Below are 22890 nucleotides of genomic sequence, written 5' to 3'. Positions count from 1 at the left end.
CGTCTATCTAGCGCTGTCAGAGCCTTCCTCATCTCCTGCGCTGCCGGAGTCTCCCGCCTGTTCAGCGCAGCTAGAGCCTTCTTACTCTACAGCACTGCTGGAGTCTCCTGCCTGTTCAGCGCAGCCAGAGCTGCCAGCCTGCATGGAGCAGCCAGAGCTGTCAGCATGCATGGAGCAGCCAGAGCTGCCAGCCTGCATGGAGCAGCCAGAGCTGTCAGTCGGCATGAAACAGCCAGAGCTGTCAGTCGGCATGGAGCAGCCAGAGCTGTCAGTCTGCATGAAGCAGCCAGAGCTGCCAGTCTGCATGGAGCAGCCAGAGCTGCCAGTCAGCATGGAACAGCCAGACTCTTCCAGATCTGCCAGTCAACCAGACTCTTTCAGATCCGCCAGTCAGCCAGACTCTTCCAGATCTGCCAGTCAACCAGACTCTTCCAGATCTGCCAGTCAACCAGACTCTTCCAGATCCGCCAGTCAACCAGACTCTTCCAGTGCCGCCAGTCTTCCCAGCGCCGCCAGTGCCGCCAGTCTGCCCAGCGCCAGTGCCGCCAGTCTGCCCAGCACCGCCAGTGCCGCCAGTCTGCCTAGTGCCGCCAGTCTGCCCAGCGCCGCCAGTGCCGCCAGTCTGCCCAGTGCCGCCAGTCTGTCCAGCGCCGCAAGTGCCGCCGGTTTTGTGGGTGATTGTCCTTAGTGTCCTTGTTCCTGTCTCTGTGTTAGTTTACACTAGTATAGGCTGTTTCGGTTTTCTGCAACTGCAAGGCAGTTAAGTACAAATTTTTATTTACAATGATGGCCTACCCCGGCCAAACCCCAACCCGGACGACGCTGGGAAAAGTGTGCACCGCCCTATGGGACCCCTAATCACGGCCGGTTGTGATACAGCCTGGAATCTAACCAGGGTCTCACTGAGATGCAGTGCCTTAGAGCACTCGGAAGGAAAAACTCATTCTGACTCGCTAGGCCTGGCTTCAAGCAACAAAAAATGGACATTTGTAAGATACCCCCCTCACCTTCACATACTATTGTTCCCCAGTTGTGGTATCGACTGCAAAGCGCTACAGAAGGTAGTGGGTATGGCTCAGTACATCACTGGGGCCGAGCTCCCTGCCATCCAGGACCTCTATACCAGGCGGTGTCAGAGGAAAACCTCAATAATTGTAAAAGACTCCAGCCACCCAAGTCATCGACTGTTCTCTCTGCTACCGCATAGCAAGCGGCACTGATTCACCAAGTCTGTAACAAACAGGACCCTGAACAGCTTCTACCCCCAAGCCCCAAGCCATAAGACTGCTAAATAGTTAGTTAAATAGTTCACTAAATAGCTACCGGGACAATCTCCATTGACCCTTTTTGCAATAACTTTTTTTACCCATCACCTAGGCTGCTGCTACTGTTTATTATCTATCCTGTTGCCTAGTCACTTTATTCCTAATTACAGTGCATTCGGAAAGTAAGTTGTTACATTACAGCCTTATTTTAAAACGGATTGAATTGTTTTTTTCCCTCATCAATAACCCATAATGACAAAGCAAGAACAGGTTTATAGACATTGAAATAAGTATTTAGACCCTTTACTCAGTACTTGTATGTGTGTAGATTGATGAGGAAAATGTTTTATTCAATCCGTTTTAAAATAAGGCTATAACATAAAAAAATATGGAAAAAGTGAAGGGGTCTGAATAGTTTCTGAATGCAATGCATATGTACATTTCAACCTAAATTACCTCGTACCCCTGTATATCGACACGGTACCGGTAGGTCTACTCTGTGTATATAGCCAAGTTATTGTTACTCATTGTGTATTTGTTATTGCTTTTATTATGTGTTATTACTTTTCTATTATTTCTCTTCTTTCTTTCTCTCTGCATTGTTCAGAAGGACCCGTAATTAAGCCTTTCACTGTTTATGAAGCATGTGACAAATAACATTTGATTTGATTTATGTTGGTATAGATAAAACGGGTTAGAAAGTTGGAAGGGGGAAATACTCACATTTTCATATGGAAATAGCAGCATGAATGTCAACAGGAAATCAAAACATAATTCCATTAATTAATGTCAACATATCTTGTTTGTAGAGCCGCAAAAGCAACTTTGGAGAAAAATATATATAATTATTTTCCTGAAGCGTTAATAAAACATTTGTGTGGTGAAACTTGACTTTGTCTACAATATGCCTGCACAGCTGCCAGCATGGCTTCATGCTTTATTAACTCCTCTGTCTGTCTCTTCTACATGTGTCATGGAAGAGAGGGTTCAGGAGGAGAGGGAGAAATGGGAGGGAAAGAGGGAGGTAGAGATGGGAGGGAAAGAGGGAGGGGAGAGGTAGAGATGGGTGGGAAAGTGGGATGGGAGTCAGGGCATGGAGAGAAATGGGCGGGGTAGGAAATATTGCACAGATGTAACTCACCACCTTGTTTAGGTCATATGTAGCAAAACCCTCTTAAGCCAGCCCCACCCATCTCTTTAAGGATTCACATGTGCTAAACAGTGAGTAGTGTAGTAAAGGTTAAGACTGAAAGTGGTAGTAACCTACAATAAGGAACCATTCAAGGTAAACAGAGTTTCCAGAATTTAAAAAAAATAAAAATATTAGATGCCTTTTACCCAGACACACTTGTCTAAATGTATGGGTCATGTGAAATAAATGCTATAACCCCCAGCCACATCCAGTGGTGGAAAAAGTACTAAATTGTCATACTTGAGTAAAATTATAAATCAATTCAAATTCCTTATATTTAACAAACCAGACGGCACAATTGTATTTTGCTTTAATTATTTATTTATTGACGGATAGCCAGGGGCACAATGAAGTTAAGTATCAAAAGTTAATGTAAAAATATTAACCATTTCAAATTCCGTTTATAAAGCAAACCAGACTGCACTATTTTATTATTTTTATTGACGGAGAGCCAGGCGCACACCAACACTCAGACATAATTTACAAATTAAGCATTTGTGTTTAGTGAGTCTACCAGATCAGAGGCAGTAGGGATGTATAGGGATGTGTGAGTTGGAAAATTTTCCTGTCAAAATGTAAAGAGTACTTTATGGTGTCAAGAAAAATGTATGGAGTAAAAAGTACATTATTTTCATTATGAATGTAGTGAATTAAAAATTGCCAAAAAAATTAAAAGTAATGTACAGATACCATAAACAATGACTTAAGTAAAAAATACTTTAAAGTACTACTTAATTACTTTACACCACTGCCCAAATGCCTTCACACCAGTACATTAGCATACTTTATATACTGTTACACATGCACTTATCATATAGTATTCTATACATAAGTTAAGTCCATGCAACCTGAGTGAGTTTTTTTTGCTGTACATAAACCATGCTGTACATAAACAGTACTGTACATAAACAGCTGCATGCGCCATATATTTATTTGGTGGACACTTGATACAGTCACATGATATTGTTGTGGTTATGTCACAAAATCATGTTACAACCAGACATCAATATTCATTTCATATATCAATATTTTGCCAAGTCTTGCTAAGTGGATGGTCTCTACAGAAGGTGTAAACTGTACAGCCGAATGGTTACTTGCATTGTAGCAATATCAGAAATAGATAGTGTCAGTATGAATAAAATTTACAGTATGTACAAGAACAATATCAATAACAATATCAGTGATAGACGAGGTAATTATAGGCATACAATCAGGGGTGAAGTGGCTGAGCAGCGGGATAAACAATAGTAGCAGCAACATATGGCGTGTGTGTTAGGACAGAGTCACGTGAATAGAGTCACTGCAGATTAGCGCTGATGACTGGTCCGTCCAAACCACGCATGAACAAGGGAATCTATATTCGGAGAGCCTGTTTCTGTCCTGCCCTTGACTTTGGTGCAGGGCATGTGATGTCCATAGCCTCTTCGTCGCAAAAGTCCCCAATCTTCCCAAAAATACTGTTTGTCTAGCTGTGTCCAGTCCAGGTGGTGCTTTTGCAGGCAGACTATCTATGGGAGGAAGGATGTCAGCGTTGCGCAGCAGCTGAAACCTGGTCCTGACAGTCCGAACGCTCTTTGGCGACATCACAAGGCTCCTGAGCGCCGAAGGTGTAAAACAGGGAACAAATAAAAAATATTTAAAAAAGCGAAGACATTATCACATCAACTCACCTCCCAAGTTTAGATAAGAATAACCTCACACAATGAACATTATTGTTTACCTGAAGTGCTGGTACAGCTTGATCTGTGGCAGCAGCCTGAAGTACAGAGTCAGGTGTTGTTGCCAGCCATAGCTTTCCACCAGCACTGTCCCATCCTCCAGTCCAACCAGCTGTGGGATGTTGACTGCTGTCACAGTGCTGTCCTTCACAATACTAGCAATCTCAGACAAAGAGTCCACTCTGGTCTTTGTGAAGCGCTGCTTGATGAGGCCGAAGCACCAGTTGGGTGCAAACTCGAGGTGGTCTATGATCAGGAAGTGAAGGTCCAGATTGTGGTGGAGCCTGTGCATGGTCCACCAGGCACAATACCAGAGCACAACATTGTTCTTGTTTTGGCCACTGCAGTTAACACAATTCATTGGGCGCCAAAGGGGGATTGTGAGGTTCTGTGTTATACACTATAGCCCTTACCATATCATATGTGATGGAATATTATTTGCTGTTGGCTTGTGTGGGTATATGTGTTATGCAACATAGCTGACTTGAGACATTGTTAACAGTTTCAGGGCCATGGGCCTTTCTTATGATGGAAAAATACAGAATAACATGAAGACAGGAACTGTGCAATGAGTTTGGGGAGGCACATTCAGAACATAGTGTGTTAGATAACAGGAGCCAGGTGCCCGATAACTGTATATTCTACACAACTATAACGACTGACCGCTGGAGCGCCCGCGGGATGGGACCAGCTCTGCGCAAACAATCAACGATAGGCTGGGTGAGTCTAAACCACGCCCAGTCTCTACTCTGACAGACCTGCCCCGAAGCAGGCCTGTCAGAGCTTCTGTCATCAGAGTATATTATAATATATTTGTCAGGAACAAGTCAGTTCTCTGTTTGCCCTGCGAGGTGTGACAGAGAGCCCGTATATATGAAAATTGCATTTACCACTGATTACTTAGCTAATAAAAAATATATAGTACACAACCGGTGACTCAATATCATATTTATCCTGATACCAGATTCGAATTGACGCAACCCTAACAGTGATCAGGAAGTGAAGGTCCAGATTGTGGTGGAGCCTGTGCATGGTCCACCAGGCACAATACCAGAGCACAAAATTGTTCTTGTTTTGGCCACTGCAGTTATCACAATTCAGGTTCATACGTGTTATCCCAACTCTGTAGTAGGTGAAGAAATGGCGCATGTAGTTGATGACTACGCTGCTGCCTTTTCTTGCGCTAGCTCTCTTTTTGATGACTGTATGACTGGTGGATTAGAGTCAGGCATGTTCTACTAATTGATGCTGAAAGATAAATTCCAGATACAAATATTTTAGCATTATTATAAATTAGATGTGAAATGGCATTCTGAGGTATCACTACACACAGTTCCTACAGGTAATGTTAGCTACTGAAACTAGCCAGCCACCTAATGTCAGCTGGCTAACTAACAGAAAGCTTTAACTAGCAATACAAACCAATTGTCATAGCTAGCTAAAGTTAACCAATAGGTTCAATGTTAGCTAGCTAACATTAGGCTATAACTAGCCATGCGAAATGGCATTCTAAAAAACATCACTAATGTTACACACACCTCATACACATAAGTTAATGTTAGTTTGCAGGCCAGCCACCTAACCTCAGCTAACATTAGCTAGCTAACAGCAAGCTTTAACTTGGGATATTTTGTTTAGACATGTAATGTTAACGTTAGCTAGCTAAAAAATGAACTATAATCCCAATCCACAGTGTAATGTTACTAGCAATACAAACCAATTGTCACAGCAAACTAAAGTTAACTAAATAACTTTAAGTTTAATGTTAGTTAGCAAGCCAGCCATCGAACTCTAGCTGGCTAGCTAACAGCAAGCTTTAGCTTGCAATGAAAACAACTTTCTGACAAAATTAGAAACATATTTAATATCTGAATCTGTAGCTAGATTCTTACCTGTATACATGGATGAAAGCTTCACGGCAGACTGCAAACCTTTTATAAGACATCCTTTGTTTCCGTTTAGTTTGCACAGCTTGTTTGGCCTGTTGTGTTCCACTGATTTCAAAACATGTTCTTTTCTGAGTGAGAGTGAGTCAGCATTCATAGTCCAAAAAGTAGTCCAACTTTTTACCACTGACCTTTGTCGATAGTGCCTGATAAATTCAGGGGAGCAATGTTATTGAGAGCAGTAGCAACATATGTGCAGTTCTCCATGGCTAATGTTATTTTTTTTTTAAAGCAGTAGAAAGGATTATCTAGGCATTATGAGCTGCTCATTTTATAGATACAAGATGCCACTCCGCAGACCAATCCAAACTCATCTCTCGGCATGTCCAGCCCACTCCTTATCTCAGCCAATCATGGCTAGCGGGAAGGTTGATGACTTTCTCTGTGGCTAAACCAATTAGGCGCGTAATTTATTTATTTTTCATAATGTATCGTATTTACAGATGGCGTACAAGTTTGATATTAAGGCACATGAAAGCTCACATGTTCGAGATCGCATTTCTGCCAAAATCGCATTTTCATTTAAATAATCATGTTTACGTTCAAAAGGCTCTCCTGTGAAGTTGTGACTTGCGACATAAGACTAGTTTCAAGAATCGGGTCAAAAATACCTCTTTCCTTCCAAACTTTACCCAACTTCGTCAAACTGCTCAACTAGGGAAAGACAGACAGAGAGGTAATTTAAATCTTATAGAGGGTGATTTCGTTAAAAAATAGACATTTGACCAAGAAGGAAAGCGATGGAGTGCTGCATCAGATGACCTGATCTCTACAATCACCCGACCTCAACCCAATTGAGATGGTTCGGGATGAGTTGGACCGCAGAGTGAAGGAAAAGCAGCCAACAAGTGCTCAGCATATGTGGGAACTCCTTCAAGACTGTTGGAAAATCATTCCAGATGAGCTGGTTGAGAGAATGCCAAGAGTGTGCAAAGCTGTCATCAAGCCAAAGGGTGGCTACTTTGAAAAATCTCAAATATATGATATGATTCTATATGTGTTATTTCATAGTTTTGCTGTTTCCACTATTATTCTACAATGTAGAAAATAGTAAAACAATAAAGAAAAATCCTTGAATGAGTAGGTGTATCTAAACTTTTGACTGGTACTGTACATCTAGCTGATTTTTCTAAATGGTTTTCTGCTTCGAGTAAGATTAAGGGGGAGGTGTGTGTCTTTTTGTTAACAACAGCTGGTGCGCGATCTCTAATGTTAAGGAAGTCTCTATGTTTTGCTCGCCTGAGTTAGAGTACCTCATGATAAGCTGTTGATCATACTATTTGTTACTACTGTTTACATCTACATTTTACGTAGCTATGTATTTACCACCACAAACCGATGCTGGCACTAAGACTGCACTCAATGAGTTGTATAGGTCCATAAGCAAACAAGAAAATGGGTTCTGCTTAAAACAGGTAGATATTACAGACTGGGTCAGGCAGAGTTTGAAAATGTCCGTGAAGACACTTGACAGACAAATCCCGCTACAGCCTCCGACAAGCCATCAAACAGTCAAAACATCGATACAGGACAAAGATGGAATCCTACTACGCCAGCTCTGAAGCTCGTTGGATGTGGTAAGTCTTGCAAACTATCAACGATTACAAAGGGAAACAAAGCCGCGAGCTTCCCAGTGATGCAAGCCTACCAGAAGAGCTAAATTCCTTCTACACTCGCTTCAAGGCAAGCAGCACTGAACTATGCATGAGACCACCAGCTGTTCCTGATGTGTGATCTCGCTCTCCATAGTCGATGTGAGTAAGACCTTTAAACAGGTTAACATTCAAATGGCAGAGGGGCCAGACGGATTACTAGGACTATCTTCCCATAGCACTCACATATACAGCCATGAAATGCTTTGAAAGGCTGGACTTGGCTCATGTCAACACCATCGTCCCAGACACCCTGGACCCACTCCAATTCACATACCGCCCCAACAGATCCACAGATTACACAATCTCTATTGCACTCCACACTGCCCTCTCCCACCTGGACAAAGAGAACGTCTATGTGAAAATGCTGTTCGATGACTATAGTTCAGCGTTCAACGCCATAGTGCCCTCCAAGCTCATCACTAAGATCAGGACCCTGGGACTGAACACCTCCCTCTGCAACTGGATCCTGGACTTACTGACAGGCCACCCCCAGGTGGTGAGGGTAGGCAACAACACCTCCACCATGCTGACCCTTAATACGCTGGTCCCTCATTGGAGCGTGCTTAGTCCCCACCTGTACTCCCTGTTCACCCACGACTGCGTGGTCGCGGACGACTCCAACATCATCATTAACTTTGCTGACTCCACCGCGGTGATTGGCCTGATCACTGATGACAATGAGGAAGCATATTGCCCCTTGAAACTCAACTCTGGACCTCGAAGCCAGTCCCACTGCATTTTTTAATTGTTCCCCTCTAATCAGGGACTGATTTAGAGATGGGACACCAGGTGTGTGCAATTAATTATCAGGTAGAACAGAAAACCAGCAGGCTCTGGATCTCGTAGCGTAAGAGTTGAGTACCCCTGCTATAGCCTATATTCTCTATCCATTGTTGAGATGGGCCCGTAAATAAGCATTTCACTCTCCGTCACCAAATAACATTTTCATTTAAGGAAATTAAAGTGAACATTCTCTCCAGGCACCTGAATACAGTCAAAATGTAGTTGGTCCAGCCTAGTCAACCAGAAACACTACAAAGAACAGTTACTTGCAAACATTTCACCAAACAAACTCCATGCATACAACCCAACTCATGCACGTATTTTCTGCATACTGTATCTCAGCTCATCCCTGAGTCCTTGGTGCTCACTCATGGTCAGTGTATTGTTAGGATCTGTATGAGCAGCAAATGGCTCTGCACCTGGTTGACCCCTTTAATTTACACACTGATCAAAGCTTTTAAGTAGTGTTTCTGGCTTCCTTTCCGTTACGTTGCCAGTGATCACGGAGCTGAATTCAACAGATGTTCTGAAGCTGACGAAGTGAGACTGGTAAACATTAATTTAATTGTTTTGTTTGTTTTTATATGGAAGGATTTGCAGTGTCTTCTATATACACACACAAGTGCATAAACTAGGACAAACTTCTCTTTCTATCCCCCACACACTACTATGGCAGCGGGTACTAGTACTACTACTGCTACTGCTACTACTACTATTACTATTGTTACTACTACTGCTACTTCTATTACTATTCTACTACTGCTGCTACTACTACTACTATTACTATTACTATTACTACTACTACTATTACTAATATTATTACTACTACTACTACTTCTGCTGCTAGTGCTGCTTACTACTGCTACTGCTACTACTATTACTACTGCTACTACTACTGCTACTACTAATATTATTACTACTACTGATACTTCTACTGCTACTACTAATACTGCTGCTGCTGCTACTACTATTGCTACTACTACTACTGCTATTACTACTACCATTATTACTACTACTGCTCCTTCTACTGCTACTACTGCTACTACTACTACTGCTACAGTACTACTTCTGCTACTACTACTACTACTACTACTACATTGTAAGTGATGGGTGGTACAGGAGTATGTTGCCATGGAATATTGTAGCAGGCTCTGAAAAACTTGTCACATAGAATTAATTGTTACAGCACTGACAACAGACTCCTCCCAGAACTCTGTGGAGGAGCTGGGGTAGAGCAGCCCAGTTCAGTGTGGAAGGAGCTGGGGGAGAGCGACGGTGATTGGCTCTGCAACTTGTGAAAAGCGTTCAGCTCTGATCCACTTTTTGTAAGAAATCATTAGCAGCAGAAAATGCAGCTGTGTCACACAGGTTCACAGCTCAAACGCTTGGGTTCACAGCCCCCCCCCTTCAAGACAGGATGAGAAAAAGGAGACGTTCTAGCACTCCTCCACACCATCAAAACTTTTCCTTTTTTCTTTTTATGTTTATTTATTTCATTCCTTAACGAGTTGACCCTAACGAGCGCTAACAGTGCGTCTGCCGTCTGGGCCCTCTTGTCACTGTCACCATGACAACGCCCTCCAGAGTGAGGTGGCAGTGCCATTTGTAAAAGAGGATGTGAGGAGCTGCTGGGCTATGTTTAACTAGCAGGCGACCGTGAGTGAGAGCAGCGCTCCTCATCTCAGCTTAGCTGACCCCTGCTCATATGTTCAAAACATTCCTCTGTATTGTTCTCTTTTTTTCCTCTACAGTCGATTGTGAGATTTGAGAGTCTTCGGGGAAGAGATGAAAGACCCGTTGTCAAGCTGTCGGTTTCGCGCATGACACCCACTCCGTGGTGCTTTTCATTAGAACATGAAGAGGTGACATGAGGGGACATGTTGTGATGTCCCAGTAGACTGCACATTTTTCTTACTTTCCAGTGTCGTCCATCCTGCTGTCTTGAAAAGTTGCCTGACCTGCTAATGCATTCTATGACAGACAGGGGACAGACTTGGTTTGAATCTCAAAGGCTCAGCCCCACCTCTTAAAGTCATAGCATTAACTCAGACACAGCTGACACAATTTACACTGTAGATGCTGTAGTTTAGCAGGTAAGCATCAGGCAAAACTATTTAACCCCCTATAGTCGATGTCTGTGCCCCCATGGAAATGTAATTAGATTTTCTTTTAAATCCCCATAAAAATCTGTCAGTTTAAACTAGGGATATCTTTTTTTTGCATTGGATGCATCTCAAGCCACCACATCAGGGCACTTCCAAATCTGCGGTGAAAGGTGACAGGGCTAGAGTGGTGTTTGTCAGACCATGGGATATCCCTAAAATTAGTCTTCTTACAAAATCGATTGTATCGTCCGAATGGTAACTGAACAAAAATGTGTGACTTGTTTCAAGAAACTAGGCTCTACTTCACAGGAAATGCATTTGAAAGTAAATGGTTTTTTTAATCCAAATGCATTTTGGGGAAGAAATTCCTTCTGGAACGTGAAATGTCATGTGCCTTAATAACAAACTTGTATGTCATCTGTAAATACTAATAAAATATTTAAATTACGAGCCTAGTTGGTTTAGCCACAGAAAAAGGCAGTAACCTTTCCTTTAGCCATGGTTGGCTGGGATAATGGATGGGTTGGACATGGACATGCCGAGAGATGAGTTCTGATTGGTCTGCCTTGTAGCACAATTCTGTCTATAACATGAGAAGCTCAGTATGTGTAGGTGATCCTTTCTAACGCATCTTTTTTTTAAGATATCACAAAGAACTGCATAAGTGTTGCTAATGCTCTCCACTTACTGGAGGACAGGGTTTTGAAATCAGTGGAATGTCCGGTGGAAGCAGAGTATGATAGCTAAGAAGGTGGAGAAAAGTTTGGGATTTGATTGAAAATATGCAGATGGAGTCGAAAAGAGAACACGCAGAGGGCTGTTGTATAAAACACCAATCTCCGGATTACATCATCAAACTAAGGGCAACCATGGCATCCGTGACATAGATGGAGAAGAGTTCATTCATGTAAACGGGTAAGAGAGTCTAGCTAGCTACGTTTTCAGGTATTATACATTTCAAATTTTGTCAGAAAGCCGTTTCATTGCTAGTTAAAGCATCCTGTTAGATAGCTAGCTCACGTTAACTGACTGGCTCGCTAGCTAACATTATGTGTATGATCTGTGTATAATAATATTCGTATCTCAGAGCCATTTGCAATGCTAGTTACAGCCTAATGTTAGCTAGGTAGCTAGCTACAAATGTGGGGAGAACAAGTATTTGATACACTGCTGATTTGGCAGGTTTCCCTACTTACAAAGCATGTAGAGGTCTGTAATTTTTATCATAGGTACACTTCAACTGTGAGACGGAATCCAGAAAATAACATTGTATGATTTTTAAGTAATTAATTTTTGTATTTATAATTTTTCATAAAATGGTGTGACCACCATTTGCCTCATGCAGCACAACACATCTCCTTTACATAGAGTTGATAAGGCTGTTGATTGCGGCCTGTGGGATATTTTCCCACTCTTTAATGGCTGTGCGAAGTTGCTGGACATTGACGGGAAATGGAACAGGCAGTTGTAACCGTCAATCCAGAGCATCCCAACCATACTCAGTGGATGACATGTCTGGTGAGTATGCAGGCCATGAAAGAACTTGGCCATTTTCAGTTTACTTGAATTGTGTACAGATTCTTGCGATTTGGGGCCATAAATAATCATGCTGAAACATAAGGTGCTGGCGGTGGATGAATAGCACAACATTGGGCTTCAGGATCTCATCACAGTGTCTCTGTGCATTAACATTAACATAGATCAAATGAAATTGTGTTTGTTGTCAAACTTTGAGACATCTGTGATATTATGTTGTGTGACAAAACTGCACATTTTAGAGTGGCCTTTTATTGTCCACAGCACAAGGTGCACCTGTGTAATGACCAAATGGATGGATTATCTTGGTAAAGGAGAAATGCTCACTAACAGGGATTCAAGCAAATTTGTTCACAGAAATAGAGATAAAGAAGATTTTTGTGCATGTGGAAAAATTCTGGGGTCTTTTATTTCAGCTCATGAAACATGTGACTAACACTTTACATGTTGCGTTTATATTTTTGTTCAGTGTATTATTACCCCTACATGGAAAGATGAGACTCTCATGAACAAGATGGTGTTCTCTGTTTTGCTCTACAGGCCTCACAAGACTCATCTGAAGGCCGCCCAGTACCAGTTGAAAAAATAAATTAAAGTATATTTATGGAGACTGTTTAGTGCCAAAAATAAGGGTTTAAAAACATGTATATATAGATATATAAAATGTATTAAAAATAAACACTGAAATATCTGAAATATGCATAAGAATTCAGACCCTTTGTTCAGTACTTTGTTGAAGCACCTTTGGCAGCGATTACAGTCTCGAGTCTTCTTGGGTATGACGCTATAAGCTTGGCACACCTGTATTTGGGGAGTTTCTCTCATTCCTCTCTGCAGATCCTCTCAAGCCCTGTCAGGTTGGATGGAGAGTGTTGATGCACAGCTATTTTCAGGTCTCTCCAGAGATGTTCGATCAGGTTCAAGTCTGGGCTATGGCTGGGCCACTCAAGGACATTCAGAGACTTGTCCCGAAGCCCCTCCTGCGTTGTCTTGGCTGTGTACTTAGGTTCGTTGTCCTGTTGGAAGATGAACCTACGTCCCAGTCTGAGGTCCTGAGCACTGTGGAGCAGGTTTTCAACAAGGATCTCTCTGTACTTTGCTCTTTGCCTCGATCCTGATTAGTCTCCCAGTCCCTGCTGCTGAAAAACATCCCCACAGCATGATGCTGGCCACCACCATGCTTCACCATAGGGATGGTGCCAGGTTTACACCTGCTTACAAAGCTTACAAAGCTTAGCATTCAGGCCAAAGGGTTCAATCTTGGTTTCATCAGTCCAGAGAATCTTGTTTCTCATAGTCTGAGAGTCTTCAATACTTTTGGCAAACTCCAAACGGGCTGTCAGTTGCCTTTTTCTGAGGAGTGGCTCCCATCTGGCCACTCTACCATAAAGGCCTGATTGGTGGAGAGATGCAGAGATGGTTGTCCTTCTGGAAGGTTCTCCAATCTCTACAGAGGAAATTTAGAGCTCTGTCAGAGTGACCATCGGGTTCTTGGTCGACCTCATGGCTTAGTTTTTTCTCTGACATGCACTGTCAACTGTAGGACCTTATATAGACAGGTGTGTGCCTTTCCAAATCATGTCCAATCAATTGAATTTACCACAGGTGGACTCTCAATGATGATCAATGGAAACAGGATGCACCTAAGCTAAATTTCGAGTTTCATAGCAAAGGGTCTGAATAGTTATCTAAATAAGGTACTTCTGTTTTTTTACATTGTCAGTCATCAGTCATTACAGGAACGGGGAGTAATTCCTGGTAATGTCAAGTGTTCTGGAAAAACTCCAGGTCCTATAAGGATGGCTACCAGTCAAATTAGACAGACAAAATCATCAATTTTGTAAACACAAATTGCATTGAACTTTTCAAACCCCAGCCAAACTATGAATGTGAAACACTAATGAACAATTTATCTCAGTGAATTCATTTGTCTCTCATTAGTCAGCAGTCAATGTTTTAATTTTGCGTGTGCATCTTCCAAGTCGCTCTCCTGGGTGTTTGCTGAAATTATGCATTTTTCTTTTTTATCTTCATTTTTCATTGAATGTCCCGTGTTTTGGCTTTGTTTTGTTGAATTTCGAGGTTGATCAAATCTGTCTGAGGTTCCCCTATGTAAGCAATGTGTTTTACAGAGTGCTATCGTTGATCCATGAAATACTACTTTTTTAACACTCTATTCCAAATCCCACTGTGCTCTAAGCTTTAGTTCCTTCAATACTTAGCTCTGTTTCACTCGCTCTTCATTTTCTATCAACTTTTCATGAACCTAAACTGAGGCCTCTTGAGCAGTAATTTGAATAGACAAGGGATAACTGTCACACATTAAATAGTTATTACAATAATAAGTTTGCCAATTCCCTCACATCTACATTACAAGTTGCCTAATAGGTTGGCAGGGGACTAAATAAATGGATGTGGCTTGGAGTGAGGACATAACAGAGGATCTGAATAGCAAAGTTAAAGTGGCTTTGAATTCCCTGGTCTTAATTTGAGTCAATCTAACTAATCACGTTTGAAAGGCTCCACTATGCGCATGGGGCATTCACCAGGCTGTCTAAAGAAGAATACCATATGAAAAAAAACAGTAAGAAAAATAGCTACAAGGGGTAAGGGGTTCAATAAATAAAACGGAGTTCAGGGTCTTTAGAACTGTAAATGAATTACAGTCAATTATGAAACCGGAAACAAATACACAAATGCCACTCAAAAATGTAGCTAACCAACTCACGCTAACATAAGACTATATCGTCTTTGTGTAATCTGTGCTTGTATGTGTTTCGTTCATGTACATATTTCAGAATTTCACACTAAACAAGATATGATTATGTTCAATTGGTAGAAAAATGAATATAAATTGTTGATGTTCTGCTTTGAATCATGACCCACCTTTTATCTAATTCTAATAACTGTTTTCTTTATTGAAAGTGTTTTTCCAACCCAATTTGACAGAGTGCTCAACAACAATAAAACAAGAAAGCACATTAGATATACCACCAACACTAACAGAAACCTCTTTGACAAATTCCTTAAAACCACTATACCTTATCAACATTTTTAAAAGCATGGTGTGATCTATTAAGGAAATATGTAAATCCTATCGATTATTTAACTGTATTGATTGTTTGTTTACTTTTGGGTCTGACCCTGACTGTTCTTTAGTGTCTTTCCTCTTATCTCTATGATGGTCAGTCACCTTGTAGCAAAGGCAAAGGGATGTAAACAACGAATTGGAAAGAGAGGGGCCTATGTTTGGAACATTAGAGGCTAAAACAGATAACAAATACACCTACATTTTACCAGGTTAAGAGCAACGTAGAGTAGTGAGTAAATATATTTTCATATTGGTCCCCCATGGGAATCAAACCCTCAACCCTGGCATTGCAAGTGCCATGCTCTACCATCTGAGCCACATGGGACCTACACGGGACCTACATGCGCATACACACACAACATTAAAGCATTTCCCTATGTCAGATATGATGAGTTTGGGTCTACTCTACACCTGGTTTTGAGGTTAGGGGTTGTTACACTCTTATAGGAAATTCAGGTTCTATGAGTCTGTATGTACTTTGTCTGTGGGTCTCTGTGTGTGTGTGTGTGTGTGTGTGTGTGTGTGTGTGTGTGTGTGTGTGTGTGTGTGTGTGTGTGTGTGTGTGTGTGTGTGTGTGTGTGTGTGTGTGTGTGTGTGTGTGTGTGTGTGTGTGTGTGTGTGTGTGTGTGTGTGTGTGTGTGTGTGTGTGTGTGCGTGTGTGTGTGTGTGTGTGTGTGTGTGTGCGTGTGCACTCCCTCTTTCTGTTCCAACTCTAAATTTTCCCAATTGTCTGTGAGAATTCACGCTTAAATATAGGTTACACTTGTGTGATGAATTGCTGGACCAAACATTTATGAGGAAAATGAACTGTTCCCCTGAATAGAGGCTCCTGCTAATGCCTTTATTTTTCCACTTATCTGCAAAGTTCCTCCATGGATTACCCCTAATCCCCTACCAGCTCAGCCACAATGGTTCCATTAAATAACCTGGCATATTGTAGCAAAAATGTGTTTGTCACATAATGAAAGTGCTGAAGATACGCCAGGAGAGCAATGAGGAATACCCAAAGTGAAGGAAGTACATTTAGCTGAGTTCAGTCTAATAACACACTGGCTGGGGCCAACAGCATATTAGAAGACAAAGGGCTTTTTTTATTTCCGTCCATTCTCTAACGCCTCAATAAAGATTAATCAAGATTAATTGGACAAAAGGGTATGAATAAGAAAATGTGCAAAATTTGCTGAGTGTGCATGTAGTGTTTGTAAAACGCCCAGAGGCCTACAATAACAAGGATGAAGGGGATACCATGGTAGTAAATTTGTAAGCATTCCTCCCGCCGTAAAAACAATAGTGATACAGAAGACAAAAGGGGGAAACTGGTAAATACAGTCTATTGATACACAGTAAATGCATATATGTAGGCCGGCCCAACCCCCGACCTCTCTCTTATCAACACTGTATGCAAGGGTTCCTTTGTTGTCTTAGGAATGCTGCATTATCTCACCAACCCTTCCTTGTCACATACCTGTGAAGCAAGTGATGCTGTTGTCTTTCCATCCTGTAGGTCTGATATCTGATTGGAATTTAACTCAACAGTAATGCTATTGGTTACAACTCGGATTTTGGTCAAATGGTTATAAAAGGGTCTTAGATTCATTATGTCTCTCTTTTGTTTTTACCTGCTCTGGTGAGATACTTACACTGCGTCTCTCGCTCTCTCTCCTCCCCATGGACTGTTGGTGCATGGCCTTTCTCTCAATTACATTTCAATTTAAGGAGCTTTATTGGAATGGGAAACATATGTTTACATTGTCAAAGCAAGTGAAATAGATAATAAACAAAAGTGAAATAAACAATACAAAATTAACAGCAAACATTACACTTACAAATGTTACAAAAGAATAATGTCAAATGTCATATTATGTCTATATACATATTATGTCTCTCTGTCTCTCTCTCTCTCTGTCTCTCTCTCTCTGTCTCTCTCTCTCTCTCTCTCTCTCTCTCTCTCTCTCTCTCTCTCTCTCTCTCTCTCTCTCTGTCTCTCTTTCTCTCTCTCTCTCTCTCTCTCTCTCTCTCTGTCTCTCTCTCTTTCTCTCTCTCTCTCTCTCTCTCTCTCTCTCTCTCTCTCTCTCTCTCTCTCTCTCTCTCTCTCTCTCTCTCTCTCTCTCTCTCTCTCTCTCTCTCTCTCTCTCTCTCTCTCTGTCTCTCTCTCTCTCTCTCTCTCTCTCTCTCTCTCTCTCTCTCTCTCTCTCTCTCTCTCTGTCTCTCTCTCTCTCTCTGTCTCTCTCTCTGTCTCTCTCTCTCTCTCTTTCTCTCTCTCTCTCTCTCTCTCTCTCTCTCTCTCTCTCTCTCTCTCTCTCTCTCTCTCTCTCTCTCTCTCTCTCTCTCTCTCTCTCTCTCTCTCTCTCTCTCTCTCTCTGTCTCTCTCTCTCTCTCTCTCTCTCTCTCTCTCTCTCTCTCTCTCTCTCTCTCTCTCTCTCTCTCTCTCTCTCTCTCTCTCTCTCTCTCTCTCTCTCTCTCTCTCTCTCTCTCTCTCTCTCTCTCTCTCTCTCTCTCTCTCTCTCTCTCTCTCTCTCTCTCTCTCTCTCTCTCTCTCTCTCTCTCTCTCTCTCTCTCTCTCTCTCTCTCTCTCTCTCTCTCTCTCTCTCTCTCTCTCTCTCTCGATCTCATCATGCGAACGTTATGAAAACGGTGTTAATGCCGGTAATGCCATGTAATTTAAGTTCAAGCCTTGTATGTGAATCCATTCCCTTTACAAGCTATTAAAATAATACTTGTGTTTTACATTCGCTTCTCATTACCATTTCTTGATCTTAGTTAGCTAATCTCATAGTACTTCACTACATACACAGCCAGGTTAACAATGAGGTAATTGCCACAACGCATTTCTTTGATTTGTTTCTGTTCACCATATCAGCATTGTGCTCTCTCTAAATTGGATACTGGAATGTACCCATTAATGAGATCAAATTGTATTTATCATCAGTTTTCTCATATTCTGATCCCACTCCTTTTGCTTTGATTTATAGAGTAATTCATGTTTCCATATGCCTCTACTTACCTCATATATCAATAGGGGTTCTCCCTCGCCTGGCCCTGCCTCGCAGTTATTTCCACACTAACAAATCAAAAAAGAATCAAATCAATATATTTAAATGTGCACTTCATCCCATCATGCCGTCAATGAATTCATAGCACAAAACAAAACAGCCTGCATTATTCATGCCGTGGCTTGATGTTGTTGCAGAGCTGGGGAAGCACAGTGTAAAATAACTCTCAAACACCAGCCCTCTCTCCCCCACCACTTTGAGAGCATATGTTATCCAAGAACTGAACTGGTAATTAAGGATAGTGGGGCTTTTGAAAGCACAGTTTGAGTCACATGTTGTTGTTGTTTTACATTTATGCAGCACTTGCAAAAAGGAAGTAGAAAAATCAGCTTGTGAGAGCTTGCCAATGGAGGAGCAGAGGAAGCAGACTGTTTGTACTTCATTGTGTGCTGTTTCTATTAAGCCACTCTAGATCAGTGTTGAAGCAGTTGTATGACCTCTTCATCATTCATCCACTTTACACACTGTGCATGATAATACTTAATAATACTTATATAATCACACTGTGGAAAATGGGTCCATGAATTGTGAGGAGGGGGAAGTATAGATGTAGGTAGAGGGTGGATGTGGAGAGGTGGAGATGGGCGTGGTGATGTTGGAGCAGAGATCAGGTGACAAACAGTTACTGCAGCTCCAGAGAGCCTCCCTCCCATCCTCTCACAATCACTCACCGTGCATCATGATTCACACCCTCAGTGAAATTCAGCTTCCCCACCATTCTCCAGTCTGTTCTATATTCTGTGGAAGTGTTTGTTAGAGCTAGTTAAACTCTGTTGGTGTAGTGTGACAGAGATTAAGCATGGTAAAAGGAGGTCAAAGCCTTCACCATGGCGAGGTAGAGGTCACCAGAGGGTCTTCCCGGTGCTTTTCTGTATCTCCCAGTCTTTTTGTTTTTCTTCTCCTTCCTCTATCTATTGATTTGGACTCGGGGAGGATTCGGAAATAATCCTCTCGCCACTTTGCTCCTGTTTGAGATGGATATGTGTAATTAGGACCTGCTGAGTTGTCAGATTACACACACCCCCACGCACACACAGACACACACACACACAAAGAGATAATCCCCATAGCAAACAAACAGCAAAATTATCAAAATAGAAATTAGTTTGGCCAGAGTAAAGAAATCTGCTATCACAAGAAAGAGAGGAATCTTACTGAGTCTGTCTGTCTGTCTGTCTGTCTGTCTGTCTGTCTGTCTGTCTGTCTGTCTGTCTGTCTGTCTGTCTGTCTGTCTGTCTGTCTGTCTGTCTGTCTGTCTGTCTGTCTGTCTGTCTGTCTGTCTGTCTGTCTGTCTGTCTGTCTGTCTGTCTGTCTGTCTGTCTGTCTGTCTGTCTGTCTGTCTCTGTCTCTGTGTGCATCAGTGTGGGGTTAACATTTGATTTTAGACCACTCGGTTATCCTTCTCTCAGTGGGGGAGGTGTCATCAGCTCTGCTTCAGCTCCTGCATCTCTCAAGGTTGTGGTAATTAATTGAGTGAGAGTCTTATTCTGCAGGCCTACAGTACCTGCCTCTCCCAGAGGATCCCACTGTCATGCTTAGAATCACCTGGAGTGAAGGTGTAAAAACGCTGGCCACAATAACTGCTGTGTTGTTCATTATGAGTACAGACCTATGCCATGAAAAGGTATTCACTTGAACTGTGCTAAATGTCGCAATAATTCTTAGCAGGCTGTGAAAGTTGCACTGATGCGGTGTATTGGTCCTATGACAGAGAGGAATCTGTTACACACATTAAAAAAACGAATCAATACTTAAATCATGTGTTGTCACCATTTGTTAGACAATACAATTGACCACTTTGCCAAAAACAGACTGCTGCGATACTCTTATTTGAAAAACATTTAGGGATTATACGATTTATATGAATCTCACCGTGGACTCCACATTCAGTGATGATCCAGCTCAACTCCCCCCAACACTACCTACCCCTTCCTCTGTCTCTCAATTTAATTCAAGAGGCTTTATTGGCATGGGAAACGTATGTTAACATTGCCAAAGCAAGTGAGGTAGATAATATACAAAAGTGAAATAAACAATAAAAATGAACAGTAAACATTACACTCAAAGTTCTAAAAGAATAAAGGCATTACAAATGTCATATTATGTCTATATACAGTGTTGTACAAATGGTCACAGTACAAAAGGTCAAATAAATAAGCATAAATATGGGTTGTATTTACAATGGTGTTTGTTCTTCACTGGTTGACTTTTTCTTGTGGCAACAGGTCACAAATGAGGTATTGTGGTATTTCACCCGGTAGATATGAGAGTTTACCAAAATCAGGTTTGTTTTCGAATACTTTGTGGATATGTATAATCTGAGTGAAATATGTGTCTCTAATATAGTACATTGGGAAGAAGGTTAGGAAGTGCAGCTCAGTTTCCACCTCATTTTGTGGGCAGTGTGCACATAGCCTGTCTTCTCTTGAGAGCCAGGTCTGTCCACGGCAGCCTTTCTCAATAGCAAGGCTATGCTCACTGAGTCTGTACATAGTCAAAGTTCTCTATCTTTCTCCTCCCCTCTGACTGTTCCTGGCTCAATGGAAAGAGACAGTGGACAGCAGGCACCAGTTTCCCTCTGAAGGTGGCAAACTGGGGAAACTGTGTCAGTGTCAGGGGATGTACAGATGCATGCTGAGAGTCTCTGTAGGCCTAACCTTCGTGGCGTGCTAAGTGCTCTGCCCCTGTTCCTGTGGATGGGGTCCCTTAAAGGCATGTCCCACTGTTTGCCCTTGCTTCCCACAGATCGATGTAAGACCTCTGGGGTTTGTCTTTGACAAGGTAGGTGAGGGGTGGTGAGAAATGGGTCTCTCTCTCCTCATGTCTTGTTCTTGTTCTATCACCTCCCTTCTTCCAACTCTCCCCAACTTATCTACTTCTGCTTCCTTCTTTGTGATGTTAGCACACACACACACACACACACACACACACACACACACACACACACACACACACTTGAGCCATATCCCCTTCCCTGTCAGAATGAGATAGAGAGGGAGCACTTTCAGTGAAAGCAGTGAGATTGCATTGGGGCTCAGCCTAAAGACTCTCGGTCACAGGACTCTCATTTAGCAACGGGTGGAGAGCTGCTGCTTATTCATGACTCTGCAGATTTTTTAATAGACTGCGAGCAAACGCAGCCCTCAGCTGCATCAAATCACATGCCCAAAACACTAACCACCAAACCAAACAAACCACACAGTGAGTCCTTCTCCCTACTGTACCGTACATGGCAGGCTGGAGGTATGGTTTCCCCTCACAGATATTCCCAGAGTTCCTGTCATTTTTAAAGTGTGGCAGTGTAGCAAGCGCCCTTCACTTTGCCCTCTGAGTCTTTCCTGAAGAACTGCTGTCCAATCCACCAGGAACTGGGAGTATTCTCGCTGCGACAGTAGAACCCAAACTTCGTCTGTCACCTTGTCATCCTCCCCAACTCAACCCCCCTCTCCGTCTGTTCCTGGTGTTCTCTGGCCTATGGAGGGCAGGGCACGGTGTCGCACGGGGAGGATCGGGGCAATCATAGTTCATCACCTTCTCTGCACCTCACTGCCCTGCCAAGAGCAGCACTCTCAGACACAGCCCTGAAACTTGGCACTTCGTCCTTTGGAGTTCCCCAAACTGTTAGCATTGCAACAATGAAGAAAACAAATCTCTCAGCTCAAATGTCACCAAACCCCCAAACTGTTTGTATACAAAACCTTGGTCCCTTTAGACTCTCATCCCATTGACACCAAAGCTTCAGACTGTTCACATGACATCAGCCAGGCTCCTAAGTCACAAAGTATCTACTCTAAGGCCCAAAACTATTATCATGCCGATAATGAGGACCCAGACTCTCGGCATATTGGCCCCAAATTGTCAGCATGTCAACGGCTGGGCCCTGAGCCCACTCAACACAATGAGATTGATCATCAGACTGACAGCATATCAATAGTCCAATAGATACTGTTAGCGTCGCAGCATTCTGGTTCACATCCCCTAACTGTTAGCATATTGACATTGCTTTTCCAGACAATTCTCGCCTGTTTCCTTTTGTCCGTCTACCTCTTCAATGTCTTACTTAGAAAATAGACGTCCCTATAGGCACTGCTTGAAGGATGACTCAGAACCCAGCAAAGACATACTTTTTATTTGATAAAGCATGCAAAGAGAAAGTTTCAGAGATATATCACGCTAAAAATCACACTACCATGGGGATGTTGTCAGAGCATTGTACAAACGGAGAGAGAGAACATTTGGTCAATCAAGCAACTTTCAGCTCAAAGTACTGCAAAAAAGGTCTAGCTCCATAAACCTATCTTATCTGCTTTTATGCAAACATGCCTGTGATAATGTTTGTTCCCAGAATGTTTTGCCGCCACTACTGAAACATCAAGGGAACAATCTGAGACACAAAGGTTTGATGGGAACGAGCTGTGGAATCCTTGTGACAAACAGCTCCTGTTGGTGCAGTGTGTATGCCACAGTCACGAGATTTAGCCATGTAAATCAAAGCAGAAGACGTGGATTAGTGGATTTGGCTATTTCAGCCACACCTGTTGCTGAC

At 42.3% G+C, this 22890-nt stretch overlaps 1 protein-coding gene across 1 annotated transcript; it reads right to left on the bottom strand.

Moving 5' to 3' along the window:
• Positions 1-3190: 3190 nt before the first annotated feature.
• LOC121840507 lies at positions 3191-5026 on the bottom strand. The gene is made up of 2 exons (XM_042304380.1): positions 4178-5026; positions 3191-4051 (listed from the first exon to the last, which is right to left on the bottom strand). The coding sequence occupies exons 1-2, from the start codon at positions 4534-4536 to the stop codon at positions 3730-3732; spliced, it is 681 nt and encodes a 226-aa protein (XP_042160314.1). The 5' UTR covers positions 4537-5026; the 3' UTR covers positions 3191-3729.
• Between the last annotated feature and the right edge of the window lie 17864 nt (positions 5027-22890).

Source organism: Oncorhynchus tshawytscha, linkage group LG22, assembly GCF_018296145.1.
Source record: "Oncorhynchus tshawytscha isolate Ot180627B linkage group LG22, Otsh_v2.0, whole genome shotgun sequence".
NCBI classification, from domain to species: Eukaryota; Metazoa; Chordata; class Actinopteri; order Salmoniformes; family Salmonidae; genus Oncorhynchus; species Oncorhynchus tshawytscha.
The sequence above is the reverse complement of the archived record's forward strand: the minus strand, read 5'-3'. Positions and strand labels throughout refer to the sequence as shown.

Excerpts from the sequence above, each read along its gene's own strand:
- LOC121840507 (XM_042304380.1), bottom strand. The coding sequence starts at position 4,536 with ATGAATTGTGTTAACTGCAGTGGCCAAAACAAGAACAATGTTGTGCTC. Across the intron at positions 4,052-4,177 it reads AAGCTGTACCAGCACTTCAG|GAGCCTTGTGATGTCGCCAA; the intron begins GTAAACAATAAT and ends TTCGGCGCTCAG.